General features: G+C 62.4%; 2 protein-coding genes across 2 annotated transcripts; both read left to right on the forward strand.

Moving 5' to 3' along the window:
• The first annotated feature begins 4,895 nt into the window (after positions 1-4,895).
• On the forward strand, positions 4,896-9,176 carry REN (renin). Its single transcript, XM_068419431.1, has 10 exons — positions 4,896-4,996; positions 5,577-5,733; positions 5,890-6,013; positions 6,211-6,329; positions 6,502-6,698; positions 7,507-7,515; positions 7,832-7,954; positions 8,446-8,590; positions 8,699-8,797; positions 9,015-9,176. Exons 1-10 carry the CDS (start codon positions 4,896-4,898, stop codon positions 9,174-9,176), a joined length of 1,236 nt encoding a protein of 411 aa, XP_068275532.1.
• Positions 9,177-12,824: 3,648 nt separating this feature from the next.
• ETNK2 (ethanolamine kinase 2) lies at positions 12,825-21,350 on the forward strand. Its single transcript, XM_068419395.1, has 8 exons — positions 12,825-13,103; positions 16,934-17,193; positions 17,685-17,822; positions 19,017-19,159; positions 19,273-19,356; positions 19,742-19,911; positions 20,542-20,615; positions 20,790-21,350. Exons 1-8 carry the CDS (start codon positions 12,825-12,827, stop codon positions 20,860-20,862), a joined length of 1,221 nt encoding a protein of 406 aa, XP_068275496.1. The 3' UTR covers positions 20,863-21,350.
• The last annotated feature ends 1,385 nt before the right edge of the window (positions 21,351-22,735 follow it).

Genomic DNA, 22,735 nt, shown 5'->3' on the forward strand with positions numbered 1-22,735 from the left:
CCTGCGAGACGGGCCGCGTCGCTGGAGATGGGACGGCGCGAGCGAGCCCTGGGGCCAGCGATCCCACAGTGAGCTTCTGCCTCCCTCGGCCCCGGGACCCTCGGTGCTGGCCGGAGCCACCCCCGCCGTGGGGACAGTGCTTCGCGGGGCTCCTGTGAGAGCTCCTGAGTGAGGCTGCGGGGCCCAACGCGGTGCCAGACGGGCTTCTGGAACTATCCGCGTTGGTTTATTCTTTTTGTCTTCCCCTGTTGAGAGATTTAATTAAAAAGTGTGTCTGAGACTAAACTCAGACTGTGCTCCTTCCCTGTGGCTCAGGGCTTGCTCCAGCTCTGCCTCCTCTTAGTGTCACCAAGAGGCATCATGGCCACGGCAGGAGATGGCACGGGGACCTTCCCATGGCCACGTCTGGAGATGGCAAGGGGACCTTCCCATGGCCACGTCTGGAGAGGGCAAGGGGACCTTCCCATGGCCACGTCTGGAGAGGGCAAGGGGACCTTCCCATGGCCACGTCTGGAAATGGAAAGGGGACCTTCCCATGGCCACATACGGAGATGTCATGAGGACCTTCCAGTGGCCATGGTCCTGGCTGCCCTGGCCACGAGCCCTGGGCAGTGCGGGCAGCCCTGGCTCTCAGGCAGTGGCCATGGCACTGCCTTCCCACGCGTCCCACGGGGATGTGGGCTGCGGAGAGCAGCGCCCGGGGAGCCGCGGGAGCGGGCAGGGGAGGTTAGGAAAACACCCATTAAACCACATCAACATTTGCTGACCTGCTTGGAGGAGAGTAAATTACCCTGTTGAAATTCAGCGACCACGAAAAAGCAAATGACATCTGGGGTTATTAATTAATTGAGAGATGCTGGGGTGGGAGCAGGGGCTGGGGCAAAGACGCAGACTTACAGTGCTGGTATCTCAGAGGGTTACGGGCTGGGACTCTCGTTTCCCACAGACCTGTGTCCTGCGGGATGGGGCCAGGAGGGAGTGGAGCTGGACCCGCTGGCTGCTGCCTCGCAGGATGGAGCTGGTGGGAGCTACGGCGGCGGTGGCCACCGGGACAGCTCTGCCAGGGTTGGAGCCAGGGGAGCATCTCCAGCACCCGGTGCCCACCCCAAGGCCAGCGTGGGTGCTGGGGGGCGCTGGCTGCCCACCCGTGATCCAGATGTCTGCACCGCTGTGGGGGAGCCTGCCAAGATCTGCGGCTTACGCTCCAGAGAGGGGTCCGGCCCCATCCGCTGGCATTCGAAGTGCCTTTTCATCCGCCACACACCCCCACAGCCCCAGCCCGGCTCCTCGGAGGGCGATGGGCAGCTGCTGCTTCCCAGCCTGTTTCTGCAGGGACAGAAAGGGGCTGGTTTGGCTGCTGGTGGCCCCAGCACATCTCATCACCCACCATGTCCCCTCTATGTCCTCTCTGCAGTTGATTGCCATCAGAGACACAAGATACATGGATGTGAGCCAGGTTTCTAGGAGCACTTGGGAAGCTGGGTGCAAGCAGGAGTTTAATTAAACCACGGCAATCCCATCAAAGCCGGTCCCTGTGCAGATACCCTTCTTAACTTGCGAGAATTAATTAATGAGTTTGAGTTAAACCTGTTCCCCGCTGATGGAAGCGCAGGCTGATGGAGCGGGTGGTGGCACTTTGCAGGTGGAAGCGGAGCTGGGAGCTGCTCTGAGAGCTCAGCTGAGGTGGGGTAACTCATTTGGGCACCCAAAGGCCAGCCCCAGCAGGTATAAATGAGGGCAGCCCCCCTTTAAGCTGGGTGTGGTTGTTCTGCATCCCCAGCTCAGGGGAAGATGCTCCTTTGCTGCTGGTTTTGGGGGGGTGCAGTGGGAGGCTTTCAAGAAGAGGGGGTGGAAAAAAAGAGCTAGCAGCTTCCTAGCCTGAGCTTGGCTGTGGGCAGGAGGAAGGCAGAGGTGGGTTCAGTCCTGCTGGGATCAGGGCCAGCTTTGCTGATAGCACTGAGGTGGTTTGGAGCAGAGCGAGAGCTGGGCAGCTGCTTGTGGAGGAGGGATGGGAGAGGAAGGCTGGGCTTGGACGGCGTGGGGGTAAGTAAGGGCTGCAGCCTCCCTGGTGCCCCACTGCAGTCCTTGTCTTTGCTTCACCCCAGGCTGTAGAGCAACTTTTCCTGGCCAAGCTTCACCTTCAGGGCTTCACCAGAGGAAAGCGGAGGGCTCCTAGAGACATACCATGTGGGACAATGCCTCCATCCCCATGGCAGCAAGCCTGGATGAGCAGGGTGTGTGCCCCAGTTCATCCTGCTGGGAAAAACAAGCCAGGATGGAGCATCATCCCCAGTGGCAGTGGGGGACGTGTCCCCATCAGGCTCCAAGTGACCCGGGGAACAGCTGTGAGCTGCCTCTGGGACGGGGCAGGCGGCAGCGAGCTGGAGTTGCTCTCCCCAGCCTGTTGCAGGGAAATGTTTTCCCTCTGGTTCAGTAAATCACGATCTCACCGTGCCCTGCCAGAGCAGTTTGGGTTATAAGCAAACGCTTTGAGTGCAGCCCCGGCTCTGCTGACGTCAATGGCCAAACTCCCCCGGTGCTGGTGCCATCCAGAGCCGCCTCTCAGTCCTTCCCAAAAGTTGCTTTTGTGCTTGAGCTTTTCAGTCATCCGGAACAAGGATTCTCACAAGCCTCGTGTGTTTTTACTAGCAACAAACTCACGAGCTAGAAAAGCGTGTAAAATGTGTGGGAAGGACAGAAATGCATCTACCTTTTTTATACTGTTTTAAAAGATCCCTCAAGACATAAGGCTGCTCAGTAAAGCTTCCTGATGGTTCTATTTAGAGAGGGAAGTACTTAATATTTCAAATTTTATTTTAAGAAACACGCTTGTTCAGCCCCACGCTAGAGAGGAATGCATTTATCTTGCAGGGAAGCATTTATTTCTCTCTGGGAAGCCTTTTCCTTGAATTCATTCTTAGCTCGATCGTTCGACTCCTTGAAAGCAGGCAGGGAAATAACTGAAGAGCGATGCTCCTTCCTCTGCCCTGGTTCCTATAACCCCGTGCACAAACGCACCCGTTGCAGGTTATTTAAAGCCCCATGTCAGGTCTTCCCATCGCTGTTCCCGTGCACCAGCTGCTCAGCCCTGCTTGCTGCTGGCGGGGGTGAGTGGAAAACGCCTTGTGGGGGTTTTCTTGCATGGGGGAAGGTGCCCTGTGCTGAGGGGCATCCTCGAGCCCTGGTGCTGCCAGCGAGGTAGGTCAGCCCCGGTGCTGGCCACTGCAAGGCACCAGCCCTCTGCTCTCTGATGGGTAAGTCGGTTTTGCCTGTTTATGCCCTGCTTTCCCTTCAAAAGGGCTGTGGTGCCAACCCCGTTGCAGCCCCAGCCTCTCCTTTGGGGAACGGGGCTCGGGAAAGCAGGCAGAGCCCGCGGGATGCCCGGGAAGGGGATTTATGTCTGGTGGCTCCCTGCCAGGCTCGCTCTCTTGCATCGCCGCTGCTCCCAGGCTGGGCTGCTGCCTCCTGACCTCTGCACCTCGCTGCAACCTGTGCCGGGGCACGAGGCTCCCCCGAGTGACGCAGCACCAGGGCTCAGCATGGGAAAAGACGTCAGGGCCGGGGGGAGCGGGGCTGTGACCCACGGGGCAGAGCCTCGGTGCCCGCCGAGGTCAGCCTTCCCCGGCTCCAAAGGCTGCAGGCACAATCCCCCGTGGGAGGAGGCTTTGAAGGCCCAGGTTTGGAGGGGAGCTGTCTGGATCTTGTGGGGTGTCCCCCCTCCAGCACCGGTGTCCCCTGGACAAAGGTGACAGCAGTGCCCTAAAATCCTGTCCACACAGGAGTGCGCCAGCGTGGTTGCGTAGCTGGGTGTTTCGAGGCAGGAGCGAGTGTGTCGTCAGGTTTCTTCCGAGAACATTTTTATTGCCTTTGCAGTCATTTCCCACCGAGGTTCCCTGAGGTCAAGCGCTGGGCTCAGAGCCACAGGGCCTGATCCGGCACCCACCACCCTGGGCTGGGCACCGCTTGGGGTAAGATGGCCGCGTGTGAGCTGGGGGCCAGCGGTGCACGCTGTACGAAGGGGTCCTCTGCAGCCCACGCTGGGGGTTTTGAGCAGCACCTCCCTTCCACAGCACAGGGCAGAGCGGGCACGGCAGCTCGGGCACCCAGAGCCACGCTGGGCTCCTCTGCACCCTGCCTATACAGGGCAGAGAACGGACCGTGGTGTGCCAGGCGTGTACCTTGATCTAACGTCATGTGTAACAACTGCAGCGAGTTTAGCTGTTCTCTGCCCCCAGGTTCTGTGTTAAGGCTCTGCTCCCTCACTGGTGTAATGGAGCTGGGGCGGGGGGCCCCCATCGCTGTGCCCAGGGCAGCACCCCTAAGGGCAGTGGGGTCTGGTGGGTTTGCTGTTGGTGGCTGAAGGGGCTGCAGCTGAGCGCCTGTTTGTTCTTCCCACCCCCAGATCTTTGGGGAAAACCCCATTCCTCTGACACACAGAGCTCGGGGACATCGTGCCCAGGCTGCCATCTAGACCTGAGCCATCTCCACCTCAGTCAGCATCACCCACCAGCTCTCCTGCCTGACACCCGCAGGCATTTGGCCCGTGCCTGGCACACGCTGTGTTGGCGAGGGCCGGATGCTGACTCGTAGCAATGCCATTAACCCCAAGGCGTGTGGGTTTGTGGCTCCCAGCTATTTGCAGCTCCCCTTGCCAGCCACGCTCGCCAGCCCTGCCCACCTGCCGCCGGGCACGGGGCTCTCCTGGCCATGCCACCCTCCACAGGGACTGTCATGGTCAGCGTCCACCTGCCCACGGTGCTGCCCATGGGATCCCCAGCCCTCCCCCGGCCGGTGGGGAGGAGAAACCCACACGGATGCAGGAACCCAGGCTATAAAAGCATCCTCCCCTTTGGGACTCAAGGGAGCTGCTGGCACAGGAGCCCTGGGAGAGCGCGATGCCGGCAGGACAGAGCAGGAGGGTGCAGCAGTGTCTGGTGGTCTTGGCCGTGACCTGGGGCGCCGGCTTCTTCCCCTCGCCAGCCCAGGCTCTGCAGAGGTAGCAGGCGTGCGTGTCGCAGGTGGCCCACAACGTGGTGGGTCTCACTGTGTCCCCTCGGGTTTGGGTGCTTGGGCTGGTGCTGAGGACCGAAGGACTCTCCTCCTGCGGTACCTGCTGCAGCCGTCCCCCCCCTCCCACCTCCTTTTCTGTTCTGTGCTAGCCCACCTGCTCTTCCTCGCTCCTCTTCCTCTCTCCCCTTGGGCACGGCTCAGCACCACCCCCGTCTCCCAAATAACCAAGGGGGCCAAGACGGAGCGTTTCACTCGCAAACGAGCCGAGCGTGGGGCTGGGCTCAGCCCGTGGGTGCCTGCCCGGTGTCAGTAGATGCCTCCAGCAGCAGCCAGCCCCGGGGGGCTCCCTTCCTGGGTGGGCTGTGGAGCATCCCCCCCACTGCATCCCCCCAGCGCTGGTGTGGGGCTGTGGGAGCGGGACGGGGACCCACTGGGGTGCTGTGGGGAGCTGCTGCCATCTAGAGCCACCCGGCTGGATTTCCTAAGGCAGGAGGGCTGGGAGGTGGTGCTGGGGGGGGGTCTCCTGCGGGTGCCCCCCGGCCCCCAGCCCTGCCCTCGTCCCGCAGGGTCGCGCTGCGGCCGATGCCCTCCGTGCGCCAGACGCTGCGGGAGATGGGCGTGAAGGTGTCGGATGTGTTCCCCGAGCTGAGGCACGGCAGACACAGCGGTGGGGCCGGGCCCCGAAACGGGACGGCTCCCACCCTCCTCACTAACTACCTGGACGTGAGTGTCTCCCTGCGTGGGGGCTTGTCACCCCCAACACAGCCCCGCACCCCCCGAGTCCTGCCCGCTGCACCCCACGGTGCATTTGCTGCGGGGGCTCGGGTCTGCATCTGAGCCGTGACCCCAGCGATGCTCCCCACGCCGTCCCTCTTCCAGACCCAGTATTTCGGCGAGATCAGCATCGGCACCCCGGCGCAGATCTTCAAGGTGGTCTTCGACACGGGCTCGGCCAACCTGTGGGTGCCATCCTGCAAGTGCTCCCCCCTCTACAGCGCCTGCGGTGAGTAGGGGGGCACGACCCTCCATCTCGGGGGGGGGGTTACCTTTGCACAGCGGGGTCTGCTGCCGTCGGGTCCCCTGGCACTGGGGCAGGGTGGGTTTGTCACCCTGCAGAGGCTGGGGGAGCAGAGACCCTTAGCCAGTCCTGCCGTCGCCACCTCCCTCGCTTGCTTTGACGCCCCTTCTCCCTCTACCCAGTTTCCCACAGCCGCTACGACTCCTCCAAGTCGCGGACGTACATCGCCAACGGCACGGGCTTCGCTATCCGCTACGGGACGGGCAGCGTCAAAGGTTTCCTCAGCCAGGACGTTGTCATGGTGAGTGCGTGCCCTGAACTCGCAGACCCGGAGCTGCTGGCTCAGCAAGGAGATGCCCACGTGTGGCTCTGCTCCCCCGTAAGAGCATCCCCAGTTACCCAAGAGTATGGGGGCTCTTTGGGGGGGATTTAGCCCCCCAGCTCCCTGCAAGGACACTCGTGCCCTTCCCCAGGTATCAGACATCCCCATCATCCAGGTCTTCGCCGAGGCGACGGCGCTGCCCGCCTTCCCCTTCATCTTTGCCAGGTTTGACGGGGTGCTGGGGATGGGCTACCCCAGCCAGGCCATCGACGGCATCACCCCCGTCTTCGACCGGATCCTCTCCCAGCAGATCCTCAAGGAGGACGTGTTTTCTGTCTACTACAGCCGGTGGGTGCTGTGGGGAGCGGGTGCCAGGGCTGGGGAGGTGTTTGTTTCGCAGGGCATGGGCATTGCAACCGCGGCGGTGCTGGGTTTGCATCTCGGGACTGGGAATGAGCCACGGCTGAGGCTGCGGGACCCAGGGTGGGGTGGAGGGTACGGGCACGTGGAGGGTGCCTGGAGGAGCTGGGGTGGAATGAGGCAGCGCAAGAGGCAGAGCCAGGTGGATGCTTATCTGGAGCTGCTGGGCAGGGAGTGCCGAGGCCGGGAGCGGCTGCTCCGCGCTCGTTTGTCACTGTCGGATTGCACAGTCACCTGCTCTGCGAGCGGGGCTGGAGCAGTCACAGCGGGAGTGGGTTTAGTGTTTCATTTACAGGCAAAATTTAAAAAAAAAAAAAAACAAAACAACAAAATCTTTTGAAGGAAAACCTGCACCAGCAGCCAAACCTCCTTTCATTTCTTGCCCCAAACTGCTGTGTCCCAGCATCCCTCCTCCCAGCAGCACCAAAATGCTCAGGAGCAGCGGGAGGGCCTGTCCTGGCAGAGCAGGAACGCTGCCCCCCCCACCCCAGCACTCCCCACCGGCCCCAGGTACAGCAGCCTGGCAACTTGCAGTGACAAACAGATGCACAAACATGCTTAAAGCAGGCACGGGAGTTCTTTACCTCAGCTAAAGGTGGATCCATCAATAACGAACAAAGCCTAATGACGCTGGCTGCAGCTGCAGCCTCATCTGCGTGCCACTTGGGTCCCCTTGGCACCCTGGGACGCAGCCACCCCCAGACCACAGGCTTACGGAGCATCTCTCTCTTTGCAGAGCTTCGAAGTAAGAAGACGAAAAGCACGAGCGCTCTCGACACGGCACCCACTAACAGCCCCCCGCGCACCCCGGGGCCGGGCAGCAGGTCCTGCCCCAGGCGAGCCCTGCCCGGCGCTGGCAGCCGGGCACTGGTCTGTAGGAGCTCACACCGACCTGCTTGGAGACCTCAGCATGTGGCACCCCCTCTCCCGCGGGCTCTTGCACCCTGTGCTCTAACTCGGGGTTCCTTCTGCTCCGTCTTGCTCTCTGCTGGTCCCTTCTCCCTGGTGTTTCAGGGACAGCAGCCGAGGGCGAATCGCTCCACTGTGTTTTTGCACCCTAGGAACGCTCCTCTGAATCCCGGGGGGGAAATAATCCTCGGAGGCAGCGACCCAGCCTACTACACCGGGGACTTCCACTACCTGAACGTCAGCAAGAGCGGCTACTGGCAGATCAGCATGAAGGGGTGAGGGCAGGGGGTGCCTCTGCACAGCACCGGCCGCAGCCTGCAAACCTCCCTGGGCTGGGAAAAGCTCGCTGGGTGCTGGGGAAGGTGGGATGCGGAGGAGTGTGCTGCTGGCGGGGGCTTTCCCCTCCTGGGGTGGGTTCCTCCAGCACAGAGCCCTGGGGATGCTCTGGAGGGGGTGGCACCTTGGGCTGATTCAACTGGGAAGCCGCAGTGGAAGGATTTAACCCCCTTTAGTCCTGCGGAAGGAGAGTGAGGCACTGAAACAATGCTGCTTTGTTTCTTTTAAACCCACACATGATGAAGCTTAGCTTTCACATTCGAGAAGCTTGAAAGGAGGGTTCCTGGGGCCACGGGGAGTCTGTACTCCAGGAGCAGCACATGCTCTGCCTGGACAAGGATGTGGCACACTCGCCTGTGGGCACACGTGGCCCTGAGAGCTGTGGTCACCATGGGAGACTCAGGGTCACCTTTCTCCCCTCCCTCTCCAGGGTCTCTGTAGGGGCTGAAATCCTGTTCTGCAAGGAAGGCTGTTCAGTGGCCATCGACACGGGAGCATCCTACATCACCGGCCCAGCCGGCCCCGTCTCCGTGCTGATGAAAGCCATCGGGGCAGCAGAAATGGCCGAAGGAGAGGTGAGCAAACCCCTCTGCCCTGCTCCGTGCCCCTGGCCCCTCGCTGCCTGCACCCCAGCCCATCCCTCCCCTAGCAAAGGGGCTCAGCGCCGTCTCCCCCTCCCACAGTACATGGTGGACTGTGACCGAGTCCCTCAGCTGCCCAACATCTCTTTCCACCTGGGTGGGAAAACCTACGCGCTCAGCGGCTCAGCCTACATCCTCAGGGTAAGCTGCACCCCTCCGCGCTGCTTCCTTGGGTGGTTTGGGGGAGATTTGGGGTGAGCAGCGAAGAGCAGAGGCAGGCAGGGATCCTCCTTGCTGGAGGAAGGAACGTGGAGGCCAAGCAGAGGGTGTTGAGCTGGGGATCACAGCCCTTCCTCGGGCACGTAGGGATCTCCCTCCTGGCACATCCATCACCACGTGGGTCTCCTCCTCTTTGCAGCAACCCCAGTACGGGGAGGACGTCTGCGTGGTGGCTTTTTCAGGGCTGGATATCCCACCCCCCGCTGGTCCCATCTGGATCCTGGGCGCCAGCTTCATCGGGCACTACTACACCAAATTCGACCGGCGCCACAACCGCATCGGCTTCGCCACAGCCCGCTGATGGCCAGGGGCTGAGGAGAGAGAGGGATGGGGGACCAGCCTGGAGGCAAGAGTACCACGGAGAAGAAATGATTTGAAGTGCAAACGAGAGCAGCGTTTCCTCACAGCTCAGCCACCTCCTCTCTGTGCTGAAGCAACAGCTAAACCTTGCCTGCTCCCACTCCCAAACCCCCGCTCTGCTTCCCGAGAGTCTCTGCTGCTGGGGAGAACCGAGCCTTAAATGCATCTTCTAGCGAGATTTCAGTCTGGAGATCAAAACGGGATCCTGTGCCTGGAGTTGCACCTCCGGGGACTTTTAGGGTGCTGTGCAACAGAGCACCCGGCACGCGGCCGATCGCTGCTGGCTGGCGTGGGGGTGCTCACAGGCTGCAGACAGACTGAGGAGGGATGATCCGTTACAGTTTGTGTTATTCTTTGAACAGGAGAAAAAAATAGTCTGGCTGGGTTTAATGGTAGTTTTAGCTGGTCTTCACCCTACCCCTCTCCATGACTTTAATATTAAACAATCTCAGAGCAACAGGATGCTGAGTGGGTGCTTGTTCTTGCAAAGGGAGGGATCAGACACTTGTATTAAGAGAACCGGACAACAAGTGTTCCTCTGCTGGGATTCACCACAGCAGACACGGCATTTATGTCCTTCCCTGCTTCACAAGAGTGAAGCACCCTCCCAGCTACCTCCACAGCACCTGCCTGTAGGTATACCGGGGGCTGTTCAAGCAGCAAACGAGCCCTTTCTGCAGGAGATGAGCTGCTGTGTGGGCTACCCATGCCTTGACCCGCCTTCCCACGGGGAGCTCGGGTCCACTGCTCACACCCCTGGGGACAGAGGGACAGGGCTGTACGTCTACTTTGCTGCTCTTTGGGGAGGGGAAGGTGCCTGTGGGTCTGATTAAGGGTGGCTGACTCTGCCCCGGCAGGAAGGCAGCTCTTGCTGCCCCAGTGCCTGGGTGTTTTCATGGCCACGTTGGCTCCAGCTAACAGCTAGAGGCTTGGCTCTGTCCCGGCCGTGTGCGGGGATGCTCAGCGGGAGCCCCGTGCTGGCTGGCCTGGCAGGAGGGGCAGACCAGTGCTCCCAGCCGGAGGCTGACATTTCCAGTTCCGTGGGAGGAGAGCTGCGGTGCTTTGAGTTACAGCCCAGCAGCTGCCAATCCAAGCGCTCCCCAGTGCCAAGGGATTTGCAACAACGCTCTCATCTCCAGTTCGACCAGCTCAGGTCTGTGACTGCCGTAGCCCACAGCCAAGCCCTGGGAAAATGTGTCTGTAAAGCAGAGCACAGCACTTGGGCTTCTGGAGCAGAGCCTGGAGCAAGCCACCATCTGAGTGCAATCGCTCACAGAAGCTTCTCATCCTCCTTTCTGCCACCAGCGATGGCTGCTGGTGAATCCCCAGGGCTGCCCGGAGCGCAGGCTGGCACGAGCTGCCTCTCAGGCTGCAGGGACGTACGGGAGGGTGATGCTCCTGCCAGCACCGAAACGGTGGGTGCTGCGTGACCTTTCCAGGCAGGGAGGCAGCAGCCTGCACTCCCCTCCACTCCCCGGCCCCTTCCATCCCCTGCCCTGCCCCACGGAGCGGCAGCGCAGCCTGACAGCAGGGAGGATGTGGCTAAGCGGATGTTTGTCCCTCCTGGGAGGGTCTGTGCAGCATTTAAACGTCTTAAAGTTGGGATGCACAACCCTGGGGCTCCAGGGATGGGAAATTCGAGGCACCCAATGATGTTACTTGTTTCTTGCCATCGCCTTCTGCAGCATGGACCCATCACCTCCAACGAGGGGCGAGGAGAGCGGTGGCAATGGCTCTTCAGGGCCTGGGGGTGAAGGGAAGGGGCCCCAGCGTATCTTGCTTTCATCCAGCGTTTCCTGAGCATACCCGGGCGCTCCAGGCAGCTGCTCATCGGCACAGGAAACCCAGGGGCTGGGAGGCAGCGGGGGCAGAGGAGGGAGGGCACGGGAGGGAGGGCACAGGAGGGAGGGCAGAGCTGCCCGGAGACCCTCGGCAAGGGGGGGTCCACACAGGAGCTACAGCCCGGCCTCTCCACAGCCTTCTGGCTGTACAGAGGTGCTGGAAAGCTTCTCCCCTTCCTCCGTACCACAGGGAAACTCTTCCCTTGGAAATAACTAAACCTCCTCTGTCCTGTTCTACACCGCAAAGGAGCTGGAGAAGACTCGAGCAGATGTGAGCTTGAAAAACCACCAGGTGACTTAAACTCCCATGATGGCTTCTGCCTATAGTCCCCAGCTGGAAAACAGTCAGGCTGGCCTAAAATAACCCAAAATGGGTTATTATCAAGCATTGGACCAGGCTGCCCAGGGCAGTGGTGGAGTCCCCATCCCTGGTGGGATTTAAAAGCCGTGTAGATGTGGTGCTGAGGGACATGGGTTAGTGGTGGGCTTGGCAGTGCTGGGTTAGCGGTTGGGCTTGATGATCTTAAAGGTCCTTTCCAACCAAAATGGTTCTTATGATTCTGAAAATAGGATGGGTTTTGTGGATCCAGTTCTGCTTCTCTTCAGCGGGAGGGAAAAATGCCCAGGCTGCAGCGGTGTGGCTTGCGGGCCCCTTAAGCCAGCCTATTAACACCTCTAATCGCCTGCGCCCGGGCAATTTCCTGGTGGCCGCTGTGCCCTCCGGCTGCCAGGCACCGCTCACCCGCCGCTGCCCCGTGGTAACGCTCGGGATTGGTACGGGCGAGCAATTAGGCCACACTCAGCCCAGCAAAGCAGCGGGAGCAATTATGACCATCCTATTAAAACTGACAGAGCTCGCTCTATATTTAGCAACACAGGGAACTGGCTGCTTTGTTTTTTTCCCCTTCCTTAAATGATTTTCCCCAAGTCTCCATGGTCCATTGAGCTGGTTTCAGCTGCAGCCAGCTGTAAACTTTGGAGGGGGCATTCTCCGCTCCGAGCCATGTGCCCTTGTTATTTCCTCTGATAATGAAGCGGGGCTGGAGCGGTGTCAGCGGGCTGCGGGGGGGCTGTGCCAAGGGGCGAGTCGTGCTCTATCTTTAACTATCAAACCTCTCTCCAGCCCACCTGGAAATCCCGTCCCCTCCTGCTACGGGGGTCGGCGCTTGGTGGGTGAGATGGAGAGGCCGGTGCAGAGAGGCCACGTCCCTCCTGGAGCCCAGAGCACAGCGTGGGATGTGTGGGATGTGCTCCATCCCCATCCTTTTTATCCTGGACCCCAAAGGGATGTGTGGAGCCCCCCTGGGATGGCTGGGGGGCTCTGGGGATGGGGGGGAGAGGAGGCACCCACGCAGAGGGCACCGGCAGCGGGTGTGGTGGGTGGGGAGGGTGTCCTGGTGCGGGTTTGGTGCGGGGTCCTGGTGTGGGTTCGGTGGGGGCTCCCGGCGCGGGTCCGGTGCAGGGTGCCGGTGCGGAGTCCCGGTGCGGGCTCCCAGTGTGGGCTCCCGGCGCGGGTCTGGTGCAGGGTCCCGGTGTGGGTCCGGTGCGGGTTCGGTGCGGGGTCCTGGTGCGGGATGCCGGTGCGGGGTCCCGGCGCGGGGTCCCGGTGCGGATCCGGTGCGGGTGCCGGTGCGGGGTCCCGGTGCGGGTGCCGGTGCGGGTCTCGCTGACCTCGCCGTGCGGGCGGGGGGCGGGCGGGCGCTGCCGCGGGAGGCGGGCGGCGGCGAGGGGGAGGCGGCCGGTGACTCATGGCTTCCCAACGGCGAACGGCTCCTCCCCGCGGCCGCCGGCCCCGCGGCAGCCCCCGGCACATGGGCCGCGGCTCCGGCAGCGCGGAGCTGGGCATGGCCGGAGCGCCCGGCTGCTGCCCCGACTGCCCGGGGCCGGAGCGGGGCGGCGGCGGGGGGGGGACCCCCGCTGTGCCCCACCTCGGCATTGCGGTGGATGAGGGCGACGTGCTGCCCGGGGCGCTGCGGATCGTGCGGGAGCTGAGACCCGGCTGGGAGCCGGCCAGGGTGAAGACCAAGGTACGCCCCGCCGGGGGTCGGGGGGGGGAACAGGCGCGGAGCCCCCCGGGGACCGGCCGCTGCAGCCCGCGCCCCCCCCGGGAGGCTCGTCCGAGGGGGCTGCAGAGCCTGCCCTGGGGGGCTGTGGGGTGCACCCCGGGGTGCTGTAGGGCCCACCCTGGGGGGCTACAGGGTCAGCCTGAGGGGGGCTGTGGGGTGCACCCCGGGGTGCTATAGGGCCCACCCAGGGGCAGCTATAGATCTCACTCTGGGTGGGGGGCTATAAGGTGAGGGTGACTGTAGGACCCACTGTGGGGGGCTATGGGGCCTGCCAAGGAGGGTACAACACCCCGTCCCCTCACCCCCAGTCCTCCCCTCCGCTCTGTGAGCGTAACCGGGGCCCATCAGGTGTGCGAAGGTCTGATGCCACCCCCCTGCAGGCTTTGGGGACCCCTCGGGCGGTCACTGAGCGGTGGCTGTGAATCAAGTGTGTCCCTAGGGTCCCTGGAGGCTGCCCAGGTGGGTGAAGGCTGGGGGGCTTCCCAGGGTGGCAGCCTGCACTGCTGGTCCCCCCGGGAGTCTCTCGTGCAGGTGCTGCACCCCTGCCTGCACCCAGCGCTTACAGCAGCGCTGCCGGGCCCCTGCCCATGGGAGCAGCTCTCGCTTGGGTTACTTGTGGGCTGGCACCTTTGCCAGGTCGCGGGGGCTGAGCACAGGTTCGGGTGGGAGCTGGGATTCAGCGCTGGGCTCCTGGCACGGGAAGGGGCTTGGCTGCCCGCAGCTGGCAGAGCTTTGCTGGGACCCCTGGGTCCTCCAGGGCTGGCACCTGCCTGCCACGGGAGCCCCTTTCCCCATCCTCGCCTCTGCCCAGAGGTGCCAGGTCTGGGATGCAAACAGGCTGGTGGTGTCGGTGCCCTCCCCGGGCTCCTGGCGATGGGCACTGGAGTGGGGAGGTGGCGGAGATGGGTGCGCTTAAACCTATATGGGTGTACGTGTGTCCTCCGAAGGCACACACTTCCTGCGTGCCTGGAGTGTCATTAAAAATGTATTAATAGCCAAGTGTAATTAAATACGAGAAGCTACAGGAAAATGCATCTGAAAGGGTAGATGGCAATAGGCAGGAAGCCGGGAGCTGGAGTTGTAGGGGCAGGAAATGTCTCAGGGTCCGCGCAGCGCCGAGCACAGCCCTTGGTGGCGATGGCTGTTTGGGAAGGACCCCAGCGCTCTGGTATCCAGGCTTTCTCCAGGCATCAGAGGGGGTCAGTGTTCAACAGCAGCTTCTGTGTGCGTGCGTGTGTTTTTAATTAAAAAAAAAAAAAGGCAAAAAAACCTTAGGAGTTGGAGCGGGGGAAAAAAACCTCCAGTTGCGTTTCCCTTGCTGGTGTTGCAAGAGCTGTTCGGGAGGGGATTGGAGCGGTGCGCTGCTCCTCAGCTGGTTCCTATTAGCGTTCCTGTTCGCTTTCCTCCGCGGGCTGGAGCCGTGCCCGGCTCGCAGCACCTCGTTGCACGGTGTCGGTGCACAGCTGCTCGCAGGGGCTGTACCAGCCTGCGCCGCCGACACGGAAAAACCTCCCAGCGCTTGAGGCAGGGTGTGGGAGATGGGGAGGAAGGGTCTGGGTGCTCGGCCTCCCCTGCCTGCCCTCTGCTTCCTGGGGTCTCCAGCCCCTTGTGCTCCAGGGTGTGCTGCTTTCCTGGCCTCCCCCTCCTCATCCTTTAAGCTCTGTCCCTGGGCAGAAGCCCCTCCGTACGAGAAGGTACCGGTGAGTCAGCCAGCCACGCTATCAGGGAAGCACGCACTCCTCCATCCCTCATCTGGCGATAAGAAGAGCAGCAGCGACGTGGAGCCAAACCCCTGCGAGGTTTTGTTGTATTCTGTATTCTGACTCCGGCGTGGCTGGACTTTTTTAGCCCGACTTTGGCAGCAAGGTGCCCTGCTGCAGCTGGCCCCCGGGCTGCTGGCCACCTCTGGGGCTGGGGAGCCTGCACGGGGAGGCAGCCAACGCGGCGGTGCTTGGGGGATGCCGAGGGGATCTCACGGCAGGCGCAGCACCGGGGTGTCGGATGGAGCTGCTGTGCTTCAGCGTCTTTGCACAGGGCTTGGGTCTTGCTCTGCGTTTAATTGCCGCGAGGCTCGTGGTGTGGGGTCACGCTCACTTTCCCCCCTTCCCTGCTGTCACACAACGCAGCAGGGAAGGACCGGGGCTGGTAGCAGCGCCGTGGCCCCGCCGATAGCCGACTGCGCTCTGGATCCACGCGGAATGGCACCGGGCATCTGCCAAGCAGCCGTGCTCGTTCCTCGGGAGCTGGAGGAGCTGCTGAGAGCCCCCGCCTGCGTGCGTGCAGGTTGCTGACAAACCACGTGTGAGTCTCCAAAGTGAGTGGCCTGGAATTCCGGGGGGATAAGGCTCAGTAATCCCATTAAACCCGCTGGAAAGGGCTGATCGGGCTGAGTAGCAACACAAAGCAGCGCGAGGGCTTTGCAGGTGACACAGCGCTGAGCATCGCGACACGGAGCCGTTCACCTGCGGCCGGTGTGCGTGGGGCTGATGGAGGGGCCGGCCCCGGGTGATGCCTGCAGCAGGGCTGGGCTGTAATGCCTTTTGCTCACTGAATTTCTGGCCTCTAAGGCTTGGCAGGATGAGGAGAGGAGAGAGCCGAGCGCGGCACCGTGGTGGAAACACGGATTATCTGCCCTGGGAAAAGCAGCTCGGCTGCTTGAGAGGCTTCAGCCTGTGCCAGCTGCGGCCGAGGGGCAGCAGCCCGATGGGACGTGGTGGCCGTGTACACCCCGAATCCGACACCAGCCAGCTGTGTAACGAGGGGTGTCAGCGCCGTCTGACTTCGGGGGGCTCATTCCAGTGCTTTGAGTTTCCCTCGGGAGGCTGCATGGGGATCCCTATATATAGGCACCCTATATAGGAGCGTGAGTTGCTGAGTGGGATGTCTAAAATTAGCTGTCCCACCCCCGAGCACCGCTGCTGCCGTAGCACGTGCCCTCACCCCCGTCCTGCTCCGCCAGCATCACACCTGCTCCGGCTTCCCCAGACCCAACGGGGATAAAGAAATCGCTCTCGTGTGGAGCAGCGGCACCCCAGCGTGCTGAGCCTCGGCACTGAGCATCCTGCCTGCACGGGGAACCATGGGGCAGGGGTCTCCCGTGGGGCGATGGAGACCCAAACCCCTCGGTGCACCGGAGGGCACCGAATTCGCGGCGGGATGGGGAGAGGAGCGCGGCGCAGGCGGCAGCGGCAGCCCCTGCATGTGCGCGGGCGGGCGGCCAAGCCGGGGTGATGGGAGAACAAAACTCTCTTTCCATCTGTGAGGAGCCATCAGAGCGATGACACGAGACGTCCCCAGCAGAGACGTCCCTGCCTATCAGCGACCCGGCTCCGTGGGGAGCGTTGGGAGGAGGAGATGGGGTGGGTGGTGTTTGCCCTGGGTTGTTTGCTGGGTTTTTTTTTTTTCATTTTGTGCCAAAAGATTTTTTTGGGAGCGATTCCTGGGGCTGCTCGGGTGCCAAGCGTGCTGGCAGCACATCTGGCCCGAGCTATCCCTGAGCTCCCAGGTGACAAAGGGCAGGATTTCCACCCAAACCGCCAGCTTTGTGCAGCCGAAGCCTCATGCCCGTGGCCCCGTGCAGAGCCCCAGTTCGTGCGTGAGCCCCGAGGCCTTGCAAACTCGTGCCACCTGCCCCGGGAGCTTTCCTGCCTGCCGTGGGCACTGCTGCTTCGTGCTTTCATTTGCCTGTTGCTTTCTCCCTGGGGTCTGCTGGTGGGAAGGGGCTTCCCCCCGTGCCCGTGGCACGGCAGGGACGTACAGGCATCGGCCCTGCCGCCCTTCTCCCCCTCCAGCTCTTCACCGATGGCATCACCAACAAGCTCGTGGCCTGCTACACGGATGAGGGCATGGCGGACGCGGTGCTGGTCCGCGTCTACGGCAGGAAGACGGAGCTGTTCGTGGACCGGGAGACGGAGCTGAGGAACTTCCAGGTGCTGCGCGCCCACGGCTGCGCCCCCGACCTCTACTGCGCCTTCCAGAACGGGCTCTGCTACCAGTTCCTGCCGGGCATCGCGCTGGGGCCCGACCACGTACGGGACCCCCGCATCTTCAGGTGTGCAGGACCCCCACGGCCTCGGTGTGCGGGTCTAGGGGGGAGCCACGGGGTGGGGGAACTGGTGCTTCTCCGGGCACGAGGGGTTTGCTCCAGGTTTCCAGCTCTCCTCCTCGCCGCCTTTGCTCCAGACTGGTGCTGATGTGCACAATCCTGGGTGGTGCTGGGGGGTGACGGGGCCAAACTGCAGCCAGGTTTATCACCGTGTTTTTAAAGCATCAGCTTTTGGTGAATAGAGATTGCATGAGAACCACGGCTTTTAGCTGGACTTGCCCTGGAGAGGTGAGTCAAGACCCAGACAGGGTCTTGAAGTGCTTCAGGGGCTCGTAGCCAAAGTGGAGGGGAGTTTCAGCTGTGCCGACCCTGTGTTTTTAAACACAGCTTTTGGGGAGCCCTTCTGGAGCTGTCTCAGAGCTGGTTCTGAGGAGTGCTCCTCCCGGGAATGCCGCTGCACGGCCACCTCTCACCCACGCACCCGTGTTTCCTTCCAGGCTGGTGGCCCAGGAGATGGCCCGGGTACACGCCATCCACGCCAACGGGAGCCTCCCCAAGCCCATCCTCTGGCAGAAGCTGCACAAATACCTCACCCTTGTGAAGATGGATCTCAGCCCAAAGGTATCCAACCCCAGGTAAAGGCAGAGGGATCCCAAAGAGCCAGGCTCTGGCTTGGGCATCCGCTGCCCACCCACCTCTAAGTCTTCTCCGTACGGGACCGGGGGGAAGAGCCCCGGTTCGCAGGTAAAGCCTCTGCGGGACGCTGGGGTTGGTGAGTGGGGCTGGGGATGGTGTCAGGGCTGGATCTGGCCACGCGGCCACTCCTGGATCACCATCCATCCGTCAGCAAACTGGTGGCCAAGCCCCAAGAGCAGGTGGGCTGGAGGCATCTCCACGCACCCTTCAGCACCTTTGCAGTCTGGGAGCAGTGTTAGAGCAGAGACAGCTCTGGGTTGTGTCTGCACAGCACCCAGGCAGGATCTGGCCTGAGCCAGAGATTCCCACCTGCTGTGATAACCTGCCTCCTCCTCCTCCCTGCAAATCCAGCCTGTATTTTAAGTCCTCCCTAGACTAAGCTGAAGCTCAAGCCCTTCTTACGGTGGGCATCTGAGCAGCAACGTCGAGCTGACGTTGGAGGGGATGCTAGAAACCCAGTATAGGTTAACGCAGCCAGTTCCCACTTCAAACCAGTTCATCCCATTTCTGGGAGCCTGGGTTCACGCCAGGTGAGTGCCGGGGTGTCTGGGAAGGATGCGGGCAGCCCCAAGAGGTGGCCGAGGTGAACGAACCCGAAGCAAGCGAATAATTAACCCGCTCCCTGAGCAGCAGTGGCAGGACACGGGGCTTTTCTCCGCACTCGCCCCACTGCAGGCAGACTTTACCCAAGCCTGCGCCTTCCGTGCAGCCAATTAGGTAATCATTAACTGGCTCTCTTCTTGGAACTGGAACTTCTGAGGTTACTGAGAGGGTACGTGCCCTGGCAGAGGCCAAAAAAACCCTCTCGTCGCCTGGGGGTTAGTTGGGTGCTTTGGGAGCGAGTGCTGGGGGGGCTGGTTGGGTGAATCTGGGGGATGGATGCGGGTGTTAGTGGGGAGAAGGGAAGGGCTGAGGCTGCACCGTGGCATCTGCCGAGTGCCCTGGGTACCACGCAGCATGCCCAAGCCAAACCTGGCCTCCCCACCAAAAATGGCCTCGTTAGCCCTCGCTTTCTGTCACTGATGGGCTCGTTTATAACACGCACAGAGGGAAGCAAGGGGCGACGCTGCCCCTCTGCCCCCAGGGGAGGTTCCCCGGGAGCAGAAGTGATCCCACCCTATCCCCTTCCCCAGCCTCCAGCAGGACGTGCCCAGCCTGGAGGTGCTTGAACACGAGCTGGCCTGGATGAAGGAGACGCTGTCCCAGCTGGGGTCCCCCGTCGTGCTCTGCCACAACGACCTGCTCTGCAAGAACATCATCTACGACGGGACGCAAGGTCCGTGGTGGCAGCTTCGCACGCCCGGCGGAGGGTCTGTCCCTCGCCCACCTCCCCGGGGGCCGGCGGCTCCACCTCCAGCCCCTCTCACAGCCCTGCCTTTGCCTCCGCAGAGCGCGTTCGCTTCATAGACTACGAGTACACCGGCTACAACTACCAGGCTTTCGACATCGGAAACCACTTCAACGAGTTTGCGGGTGAGTCGGGCTCCTCTCCGCGCCACCGAAGGTCCCCCCCAGTTGCAGCGGCTGCCCCGAGGTCTCCCAGTCCCTGGGGATGGAGGAGGCAGTTGCATCCCCAGTCCTGTGGTGGGAAATGGGGCAGCTCCTCCTTGGGATGGGCGAGGGAGGGTCTCCATGGCGAGGGGCAGCCTGGCATGCGATGCCTGCACGAGCCCAGCTCTGAACCATGCGAGGGCTGGGTGCGTGCCTCAAATCAGCAGGTTCATCCCCAGCTTGTGCACACCCGTTGCTGCAGGGATTTCGGTCACGCATGGGGAGAGCCCCATGGCCATACCGCTTTGCCCCAGAGAAGCCTCCCCTTTGGCCCCTCGGGCATCTCTGACCCCGGCTCCCCTCGCAGGCGTGAAGGAGGTGGATTATCGCCTCTACCCCAGCAAGGAGACCCAGCTGCAGTGGCTGCGCTCCTACCTGCACGCCTACAAGCAGCTCACGCAGGGGGAGCGAGGAGGCGCCGGCGTGGCCGAGGAGGAGCTGGAGGCTCTCTACGTGCAAGTGAACAAGTTTTCGTTGGTGAGTGGTGGAGGTGGGAAGGAGCATCCCGGGGGCTGCCCATGGGATTGGTTTTCCTCCGCTCTGGGGTGAGCTGGGGCTTCATGGTGGTGAGGACGGGGCTGCGGGTGCCAGCCTGGGGGTTTGGGGTTACCTGGCGCAGGAGCTGCCCCAAAGAGCCTGGCTGCACCTCGGAGGCACTGCGAGGTCAAAGATAGCGCTGCCCGCCCGCCGTCCCTCCGACATGTGCCAGGGGACAGCGTGTCTCTGATGGCCAGGCAGACCCTGGGTGCAGCTGAGCATGAAGAAATCCTCTTTGGTAAATGCCACGGGTGGGCGGAGACGATTTTCTGGAAACTTAGGGCAAAATCTCGGCTGGTTTCCTGGCTGGAGCTGCCAGGAGGGACATCCCAGCTGCAAACGCAGAGGCTGGTACCCTGAGCGTGTTGGGTGGCTGTTCAGCATCCTTCCTGCTGGCATCCCTCACCTGGGCTGGGACCAGCGTCTGGAGCCTATAAAAATACACATGTGTGCCATCCTGTCGTCACAGCCATGGGACTCCTGGGACCCAGCCAGGAGAGGCACGAGCGGCTCGTCCCGCAGGCAGGGATGCTCCGTGCCCGTTTCTGATCCGTGTTTTGTCTGTCGCAGGCATCCCATTTCCTCTGGGCGTGCTGGGGCCTCATCCAGGATAAATACTCTACCATAGACTTTAACTTCTTAAGGTGAGTCCCCCCGGCTGTGGGGGCATTTGCTCCCAGCGCAGTTCAGTGTTAAATGACCGGAGCAAGAGGATCCCAATGATCCCTCCGTGCTGGAGGGATCCTCCGAGGCCAGGGGACACGGGGCCGGGGCACGAGGGTCTCACGTCTGCGTCCCCCTCTCTCCTCTCTCGGCAGATATGCAAAGCTAAGGTTTAAACAGTACTTCAAGATGAAGCCGGTGGTCACAGCCCTGCAGATCTCCAAATAGCATCTCCGGCCCGTGAGACCCTGAGCTGTTTTGTCCTTGCTGCATCCACAGCCCTCGCGTCCCCCTCGCCCCTTCCCCGCCCCAGCCAGGGGCGAGGGCAGGTCCTGATGGTGGCCAGGGGGAGGAGAGGGGGCTCTGACCCAGCCACCGATTAAAGGAGACCCTGGACATACCTGAGACCGGACCATGAGACGCTCGAGAGGACCACGGCCTCAGAGAGGTCCCTGCCCACGCGAGGAAGCCTTACCATCGCCTTAACGCCGAGTCCCGCCTTGGCCCCGGTGCCCGGCAGCTCCGTGCTTTGCTGGCACTGCTGCTGCTTGGCCTGGCACCCGGTTTGGTCCCTCTGTGGTGTCCCCGAGGGGGGGAAAAACGGGTCCCCCCTTTGCTCAGGAGCCCCCAGAGCTGCCCAGTTGCTTTAGCTGCCCAACGCACACGCTGTGCCCATTGCCTTCGCTGCTCCCTCTGTCCCCTCTCGCCTTGCCCGCTCCGTGCTGCTTGGGCTCCCACCCCTGGACCAGCACCTTTCCTGGGTCAGGATTGATCCTGGGCTTGGGGCTGTCTCGGAGCGTGGGACCCTTTTCCACGAGGGGTGGGTGCTGCTGCGCTCGGGCTGCGATGGTGCAAAGCAGCAAGGGGCAGCGACGGCCGAGAGCCACGTGGGCACGGGACCAGCGGGCTTTTGCTGGTGGGTGCTGAGTGCCTGCACCCGTGTGATGTGCTCAGCCCGCGGCTGGCTCCGCTTCTCCCCACGGCCGGGGTCTCCCAGACTCCCGTTAGCTCCCTGCTCCCATCGTGGCTTCCCTCGGAGCATCCTGTGCTGCTGGAGCAAGGGGCTCCCAGCTCTGCCTTCCCCATCTCCCCCAGGGCCGGGGGGGGGCTGGTCCTGCCCCTCACATGGGCACCATCCCTGTGCTCCTCCCTTGGCTGTGTCCCCACGTGGGACACCCCGGCAGGAGGTTGAAGGGAGCCGACCTGCTCCATGAGCTGTGCACAGCTTCAGCCCATCAGCACTCGGCTGCTCCCCCACCACAGGCTCCACGAGGGTGATGGGGGCTCGCTGAGCACTGCCCAGCTCATTGCAGTGGTGCATGAGCTGTGGGGTGAACCCAGACCCCCTGCCCCTGCCTTGGCTGCTTGGCAAGTGGTAGCGGGACAAGGTGAGCACGGGCACAGGAACCTACCCCAGCAGGAACCGGGACTGTTGTTGCATCTGGTGTTTGTTTTGGTGCAAAATAAAAGCTGCTGGTAGCTGGATGTGCGGGATGATGGCAGATCTGTAGGGACTGGGGCAGGACTGGTGCTGGAGCAGGGGCAGCACCCCTGGGACCTGGGTGTGCGATCAGCCCTTCTCCTGTGGCTGGAGGGGCCGTGCAAGGTCAGGGCAGGGTATGTCCTGACAGGGTGGGCTCCTGATGTCCCCCCATGCTCCTGACCTCCCTTCCCTGCAGGCAGCAGCTGCTGAGGCTTGTCCTTGTCCCCGAGGTTTCAAAGCCTTCGCAGAACTGACCCCACACCTTCGTTGTGCCCCCGCCGAGGCCACGCTGGGCTCCGGCTCTGGCAAGGGCAGGTTGGAGCACTTGGCTGCAGCGGGCACTGGGTGGAAGAGGCTGAACCCCAAACCTGCTGCCACATGGGGTGAGACCTCGAGAAAACACAGGTGAGAGGTGGGAAGGAGAAAGGAGCAGCCCGGGACCCACCACGGATGGAGTGAAAAACATCGCAGGGAGCGAGAGCCTTAGGAGGGGGCTGAGCTGGAAGGGGGGAGACAAGCACCCCCCATCTGGGCTCTGACCGCCTGGGGTGAGAGCTGGTGAAGTCCAAACCCAGAGCTCTGCTCCAAAAAGTCATCTTTATTGTGCCAAGGGGTGGG

This window comes from Nyctibius grandis, chromosome 27 (genome assembly GCF_013368605.1).
Source record: "Nyctibius grandis isolate bNycGra1 chromosome 27, bNycGra1.pri, whole genome shotgun sequence".
In the NCBI taxonomy this organism is placed as follows: domain Eukaryota; kingdom Metazoa; phylum Chordata; class Aves; order Nyctibiiformes; family Nyctibiidae; genus Nyctibius; species Nyctibius grandis.

What these genes read in the sequence shown, in the direction of transcription:
- REN (XM_068419431.1), top strand. Translation starts at nt 4,896, where the DNA reads ATGCCGGCAGGACAGAGCAGGAGGGTGCAGCAGTGTCTGGTGGTCTTG. An exon ending in TCCTCACTAACTACCTGGAC is followed by an intron (nt 5,734 to 5,889) that starts GTGAGTGTCTCC and finishes TCCCTCTTCCAG; the next exon opens with ACCCAGTATTTCGGCGAGAT. An exon ending in TGGCAGATCAGCATGAAGGG is followed by an intron (nt 7,955 to 8,445) that starts GTGAGGGCAGGG and finishes CTCCCTCTCCAG; the next exon opens with GGTCTCTGTAGGGGCTGAAA.
- ETNK2 (XM_068419395.1), top strand. Translation starts at nt 12,825, where the DNA reads ATGGCTTCCCAACGGCGAACGGCTCCTCCCCGCGGCCGCCGGCCCCGC. An exon ending in CGGCCAGGGTGAAGACCAAG is followed by an intron (nt 13,104 to 16,933) that starts GTACGCCCCGCC and finishes CTCCCCCTCCAG; the next exon opens with CTCTTCACCGATGGCATCAC. An exon ending in AAGTGAACAAGTTTTCGTTG is followed by an intron (nt 19,912 to 20,541) that starts GTGAGTGGTGGA and finishes TGTCTGTCGCAG; the next exon opens with GCATCCCATTTCCTCTGGGC.